At 42.0% G+C, this 7,853-nt stretch overlaps 1 protein-coding gene across 1 annotated transcript; it reads right to left on the bottom strand.

The window, feature by feature from the left end:
- Nucleotides 1-5,672: 5,672 nt before the first annotated feature.
- LOC119519555 (olfactory receptor 2A12-like) lies at nucleotides 5,673-6,617 on the bottom strand. Its single transcript, XM_037817255.1, has one exon. The coding sequence runs from the start codon at nucleotides 6,615-6,617 to the stop codon at nucleotides 5,673-5,675; it is 945 nt and encodes a 314-aa protein (XP_037673183.1).
- Nucleotides 6,618-7,853: the final 1,236 nt, after the last annotated feature.

The raw sequence follows: 7,853 nt of genomic DNA, 5'->3' as shown, positions 1-7,853 counted from the left end.
TTCAACCAATTGGATGAGACCCATCCAAATTATCAAGAGTAATTTCCTTTACTTAAAATCAGCCAATTTTAGATGCTAATAACATCTACAAAATACCTCCACAGCAACATCTAGGCCAGTGTTTGACCAAACAACTGGTCACCATAATCTAGACAAGTTGACACACAAAACTGTTCATCATAAGGAGAAATACTCAGAGCAATAGTAGAGAGAAATGGAAGAAGCCATGTAGAAGGATTGATAGGAAGCACCAAGCCCCCAAGTCAGAAAGACAAAGGGAAGATTAGTAGAGATGATATATGAGCTAATCATGCTGTTCAGGCTACACTGAAATAAGAGTGGTACAGGGGGAGGAGATGTAAGGACAAAGGGATTTGATTAGGCCAGAGAACAGGTATGACAAGAGTAAATCAGAGAGAGAGTTCGTGGAGTTGCTAGAAGAGAGTGGAAGATAAGAGATTTCATTTCAGAATTGGAAAAATTCCAGGTGATTATGAAAAAAAGCCAATCTAAGCATATAACCTTAGGTAAAATACAGATTTTGGTAAAGATGATAAGGGAACACTCAGTGAAGAGATTTAGGATGTGATATACTTTAGGAAACAGGAATTCAGAGCAAAGCTGCAAGTGGAGGAGACCAAACCCAAAACACTATGCAGAGGTATATATGGCAGGGATGGATGCCCAGAGGTTGAACATTTTGGGTAATGGTGGCCAAGGAACAGGGATGAAATCCCAGCTCCTCCATTTACTAGCTGTGGGGCCTCGGATATGTTCCCCAAACACTCAGAGTACTAGTTTTCTGAGCTTCATTTTTTCTGTTCAGTAAAACAGAAATAATGATGCCTACTTTGAAAGGTTAAAGAGACTATAGCTGTCTGGGCCCAAACGGGGGACAGAAAACACCCAGTAAGTAAAACAGGGGGAGTTAAATATTAAGAATTATTTACTATAATAAAAGAGTAACTATAAATATAAGGAAACTTTATATGACACTCTGGGCTAAGGGAGAGTACCCAGGGAAGGGCATACTTGGAAGGGGTTTAAGCCTATTTGGAGAGGATGTGGTTCAGGATCTGGAGAGCAGCCAAAGCTGGTCTGGAGTTGCTAGGAAACAACAGGCATCCCACTGGAGTTCAGGCAAAGGAGCAGGCAAACAATAACCAGGGTATGAACATGCAGTTGGAAGCTGGGCATCAGTAGAAGATAGAATGCCTTCACATTGTGTGGGGTTTGCAGAAGGAATGACTGCTCAGTGTGTGGCCCTCCAGCCCACAGGCACTGCATGCATGGTTTTGGGACTTGCTGAGGGAACCTGGCAAGTGGCTGGCTATGTGGAGCTCTGGTTTCCATGTTGAGAAGCACCCAGACTGTGGCTGCAAGGCCACAGTGCATTCTGGGCCTTTAGATCACTCAGGAAATTGCAGGAGCTGTCATTCCCTTACCATGTCCCTCAAGTAACCTCTATTGAGAAAACCTAACATATTGCTCACATTGAAGGAGAAATGCTTAAAAGAATTCTGTTGTTTATCACAGAGCATATAATGAATGCTACATTCAGAACTGAAAGATAATAAAGTAATAACTGATGCAGTACTACCCTTTGGCTACTCAGCTTCCACATGCCCCCTTCTTTGAATATTCAAACTTCCCAACAACAAACAACTATATATTTCTACGTAGTAAGATACACCTATCCTTATTACAAGTTCTCACTCTTCCCCAGAATGAGAAGATGCAGTTTTTTCATTTGTATATACATGTTATTAGCATATACAAATAAACATGCATGTTTCAAACATAGAGAAAATATGAAATGCTACTATGGTTCTTATCTCTATAATTGATCACTATGTCATAATTGATATCTATGGCTCCTCCTTCAACTACCCATTCCATTGTTTCCCTGCCCTCAGCCAGAACATCAGCTGCTTTAGATTATTTATACCTCATGAGGAGACATGAACCTTTATTCCTGAAAGGTCTTAGTCCTTAGTCATTCTGCTCTTTTATTTATTTATTTATTTATTTTTGGTTGCTGCAGTTTTTTATTAACCTTTATTACTGGGCACAAAAGTACAAAGAGTTGCCCCCAGAGAGTCCTGTGTGCTCCAGACACAGGTCTCTTTGCCTCCATTGCATAGCACTATCCTGATTTTCCCTTAGTGATTAGAATCAATCATTTTAGCGAGTAGATTAGTTACTTAGTTTTCCCGTTAGTTCAATGGTATAGAGTCTCAAATAACCAAGTGGAAAGCTTGCCTTTGCAATTCAGAGGACACTGTCCACTGGTAGAAGATCTCAAAGCCAACAGAGCTAAAAATTGCTGGGACAGGATGAATATATTCTCGAGTGAGATATTGGTCAAAATCATGAGAGAAGCCACTTGCACTTCCATCTTTTCATTACTGGACCCACATATTCTGACTATGGAGAAAGTGGCAACATACAATGGCCTCAGATTCAAAGCATAAACAACAATTTATCAATGTTGTTACCCAACTGGAGCAATAATTTGGCCTTTATGAGCCATTACACTATTTGATTAGGGTAGCCACTTCTGGGTGATGGAGTATTTGGTAAGACCAGTTCATTACACTGACATGAGCCCATAGCTGCACTAACAATGTTGATCCTCCATCATGGCACTCTACGCAGCATTGCATCAAATCAAGGAAATCATTTCTCAGTAGAAGAAGGGAAGCTATGGGCTCATGCTAGCAAAAGCTTTACAAAAAGAAAAGGCAAATTCATTTGTAGAGTATGTGAATCCATTTATAGAGTATGTGTCTATCCCAGTAAGGATAAATCTTTCCTTCTCCATGATGGAAAAGGTCAAATGTAATCAACCTGCCACAGGCTGGTCACCAAAGGAAATGGTGCCACACTGGGGACTTAATGTTGGACTCCGCAGTTTGAAGATTAGATACTTATCAGTAGCAGTAGCAAGGTCCTCCTTGGTAAGGGGAAGCACATGTTGTTGAGCCCATATATAGCTTCCATCCTTGCCACCATGGCCATTTTGTTCATAACCATTGGGCAAAAACTAGGGTGGTGGGGGAAAGAAGCTTATTGACATCCACAGAGTGTGTCATTTTATCTATCTGATTCTTAATGAACTTCCTTTGGTTGACATTTACATCGGCTATGAATATCTTCACAGTCTATTCTCATTCTGAGAGGATCATCCACATACTTCCTTCCCTCCTCCCAAATTTGTCAGTAGGATTCCAAACTTTTTCCTTCCAATGCCGGTCTCTAAAGGGGAGGTTGTTCTCACACACCTTAGGTTGGATAGTGGTGCAGGTACATTCTTAACCCCCATTTCCCCTTCCAGAGATCTATTGCCCCATCTCTTTTGCAAAATTCCTTGCTGTGCCACCTTCTGACCCTCTTCACCACAGTTTTCTACTACTTCCTTCTCACTTCCTATCATTCATCAAACACAGTAGCTTCTGGCCAAGTGTTCCTTTCCATTCCAACTCCAGCCTTCAATCTTGATGACTTTAGTTAAAACATATAGACGAATCCAACCCCTAACCTCTGAGTTCCCTCACCTTTCTCAGCCACATTGACTTTATTCCCACCCCCTTTCCAGTCACCCTCTCCTAAAGTACACTCCCAATGGAGCTTATCAGCCCTAAATCTGACCACTTTCCAAACATTCCACTGTATGACCTCTAGCCTAGTTTTTTCCAGCTCACTTACTCAAATCCCTCAATCCTGGGAAAGGGGGAGAGAAGAAAAGCATTTACTCTCATAAAAGGAAACCTACTTAACAAGATTGGATAGGTAAGGCCTTACAGATGAATTAAGATTTCAGACTCTTACTCTACCAATGGGAAAAGCAGGTCTCTGACTTCACAGCTTGTACAATTTCCATCACCTCCCAACCCACCAAGCAACCACTTACTAGATGTACTTCTAGCTACTTCATATATATATATATACCTCATATAAAACTCCAGCATCTCCATGGAGAAGTTATTTGTAAATTCATTTCACATATAAGAAGGCTTAATTTCAGTATTGTGAAGAAATTTGGCTGCTTCACAGAGGATGTATGTGGCTGAACAGGGATTCAAACCAAGGTTTTCTGACTCTAGACTGTGCTCTCACCACTGCATTCCATGATTGTATTGGGTTTTGAACAAATTTCAGCACTTGGGTTGTGGTATTATAATTTCATGATTGTAGATCTCTCTACATGAATCTTGGTTTCTACAGTGTCCAGCTCTAGCTGGGTCACAACAGAGGCTCAAGAAATACTGGAAGTGAATTAGCTCATCCCAAGGCCTCTGAGCCACAAGAAAGGCCTGGAATCAAGATGGGTGTGTATGTCAGGAGTCTTAGGGAGTCTGTATGTCATTTTGATCCTTTGAAAGAATAAAAGTCACTGCTACATGTGCTGCCCACTGTGGTTTACAGATGGGACATATACATATACATCAACTTATTCATCTATGGTTTGCTTACAACTCATTGTATTGAGTCTCACACATTATACCTTCTTCACTTACTGTGACACAAAATTTTAGACACAAAAGACCTTGGAGATCATTACATTCAATGCTCCTTTTATAGATGAGTAAAGAGAGGTCCAGAGAGAGGAAATAAATTGCCCAAAGTCATAAAGCAAGTTCACAAGGTTGGGAATAGAACCCAGCTCACTTAACATCAAGTCCTGTATCCTTTCCACAATGCAGTACAGAATATACCACATTAGCTCCATTAACCACATTCATTCCATGCACCAAGTCATACCCATGGATTGGATTGGTTCCATACACCACTGGTTTAACTTTACATTTTGGCACAGATATTTATTGTTTACATATTCCACTTTAATTGCCTACATCACCTTGGCTGTCTAGTGTTTCCATGTACCATGTCATCTACATTAAGGTGTTTCATGTTATTTACATATATTCTATTGGTTCCTGCACCATTGCAGTAGATTATATCAATATCCCCATAATTTCCTGCCATCCCTATAGAGGGACTAGACATCTCTGCTCATTGTCATGCGGTGTGAATTATTACTCTTCAGGAAGAAAATATTTTCTGCTCCATTGCCATCAGTCTTGACCATGTGACTTCATTTGGCCAATGAGATGTGACTCTGGGTAGACTTTATCTTGAGAATGGCCAGGGCAATATGTATGTAGGAGGCCAGAATGAGGGAGACTGGGGCAAGAACCACAAAGAAACCGATGACCAGGTCCACCGTCTCAATGAGGTGAGTATCCATGTAAGACAATGAGATGTGAGCAAAGAAAAAAGTGTCACTTCTGAGCAGAAGCTTCAAGAACCATCATTTTTTGACTGTTGTTCCTTTCCCTCCATTACAAGAATGGCATGCTCCATTCTTATAACATGGAACAAGATAGGGGCTCCCCCTTAAACCATGATCTGAGATTGCAGAAGACCACAGCCAGCTTACAACTGATGTGCTACATGAGCAGTAAATGAAATTTATGGTAAGTCACAGAGATTATGGAGTTGTTTATTCCTGTACCAGAATGTCGTAAGATGATAAAGTCAGCCATGTCGGTTCCACGTACTAAATTTGTTCCACTTACAAAGTACTATGTTGGATCAGATGTCTAATGTTGGTTGGATACATTGGGCATTGGGCATTCTAACTCAGGCCTCTCCTTGTTCCCAGTCCATCAGGCCACCCTACCGTGCCCCATCACCTTGAGAAAAGCCACCTTGATGTCCTTGTTCCTCAGACTGTAGACCACAGGGTTAAGCAGAGCAGTGAAGACATTGTAAAAGAGTGAGACCTGCTTGCCACACTCAGGGGAGTAGCTGGACTTGGGTATCACATAGATGTAGATGGCTGGAGCATAGAAGAATGTGACCACAGTCAGGTGGGAAGCACAGGTAGAAAAGGCCTTGCAGCGGCCCTGGGTGGACTTGATCTTGAGAATGGCCAGGGCAATACATATGTAGGAGGCCACAATGAGGGAGATTGGGGTAAGAACCACAAAGACACTGATGACCAGATCCACCATCTCAATGAGGTGAGTGTCCATGCAAGCCAAGCTCTGTACTGAGGGGCCTTCACAGAAGTAATGGTTGATGATGTTGGGCCCACAGTAGGGCAGCCTCATGGTGAGGAAGGTATGGATCAGAGAGAAAAGGAAACCACAGGTCCAAGTCCCAGCTGCCAGCCTCATACACAGGTCCCAAGTAAGGATAACAGTATAATGCAGTGGGTAGCAAATGGCCACATATCGGTCATAGGCCATGACCACAAAGAAGATGGCCTCAGTCAGGCCCAGGGCACCAAATACATACATCTGCAGCCAACAGCCAGCAAAGGAGATGGTCTTGGAAGCAGCAAGAAGGTGCACCAGCATTTGGGGTACAATGGTCGTGACATAGCCCATGTCTAGCAGGGAGAGAATACAGAGGAAGAAATACATGGGAGTATGAAGACGTGAGTCCAGGCAAATCAGGATGATGATGAGCCCACTTCCCAGAACTGAGCTCAGGTAGAGGAGAAAGAAGAAAATAAAGAGGAATCTGTTGGATGTTGTGTCACTGGAGAGGCCAAGAAGGATAAATTCAGAAACCCAGCTTTGGTTCTGCCCTGGGAGCATCCACATGGTGGGGCCTATAAGAGAATCATGTTTACATAAATGTCACTGAAGTATGATAGGCTGGCAAGAATGTCCGCTGTGGAAGCAAATTGGTTTGAATTTTAATTCTGACCCAACTACTCATCTGCTGTGTAATCTTAAACAAATTACTTAACCTCTCTGTACCTCAGTCTCCTTACCCATAAAATGTGGTTAATAATACCCATCAGTGGTAGGGTGAATTATGTGTTCCAACAAAGACATGTTCTTAATATTAATCCAGGTTCCTGTGGGTGTGAACTCATTTGTGAATAAGACCCTATTTAGGTCTGGCCAAAGTGAATGAGGATGGGACCTTAATCTGTATGATGGGAGTCCTTATTAAGAGACAAAATTCAGACACAGCCAAAGGAGTCAGAAGCAGGAAGTCAGCAGAAACCAGAAGAGGAGGCACAAGGAAGAGATCAAAGACATCAGTATGTCATAGGAGGCAGAGACAAAAGTCAGAAAACACCAAGGACTGGGGCTAGCCAGCACCAGCACTCTACACATTTGGCCTTGCTGACTCATTGACTTGGAACTTCTAGTCTCCAAAACCAAGGGACAATAAATGCTTCTCTACTACTATTTAACATTGGGCTAACGGCATAGTCAATGCAATTAAATAAAAGAAAATGATTACAGGCATAAGAATTGGGAAAAAAGGAAGTAAAGTATTTCTATTTACAAAAGTTATGATAGTATACCTTGAAAATCCTAAGGAATAAATACAACAATCAATCCAAATAAAAAGGAACTTAGTTAGTGTTGTGGTTTTAATTGTGTCCCCAAAAAAGATAGGTTGATATTCTAACCCCCAGTACCTGTGAGTGTGACATTCTTTGGAAATAGAGAATTGCAGGTGTAATTGAGTCCATACTGGGTTAGTCTGGGCTCTAAATCCAATTTATGGTGTCCTTATGAAGAGACAGAGATTTGGAGACAGACTCACAGACACAGAGGGTAGAAGACCATGTGACCACAGAGGCAGCAACTGGAGCGACGCAGCTACAAGCCAAGGAACAACAAAGAATGTGGCATCCAGCACAAGCAAGGAAGGAATCTTCCCTAGACCTTCAGAGAAGGCACAGCCCCACTGACACCTTGATTTCAGCGTTCAGCCTCCAGAACTGTGTAAATACCTGCTGTTTTAAGCCAGCAAGTTTTGGTACTTTGTTTGGGCAGCTCTAAAACACCAACACAGTAGGGCAGCAGAATGCAGTA

Source organism: Choloepus didactylus, chromosome 2 (assembly GCF_015220235.1).
Source record: "Choloepus didactylus isolate mChoDid1 chromosome 2, mChoDid1.pri, whole genome shotgun sequence".
NCBI lineage: Eukaryota > Metazoa > Chordata > Mammalia > Pilosa > Megalonychidae > Choloepus > Choloepus didactylus.
The sequence above is the reverse complement of the archived record's forward strand: the minus strand, read 5'-3'. Positions and strand labels throughout refer to the sequence as shown.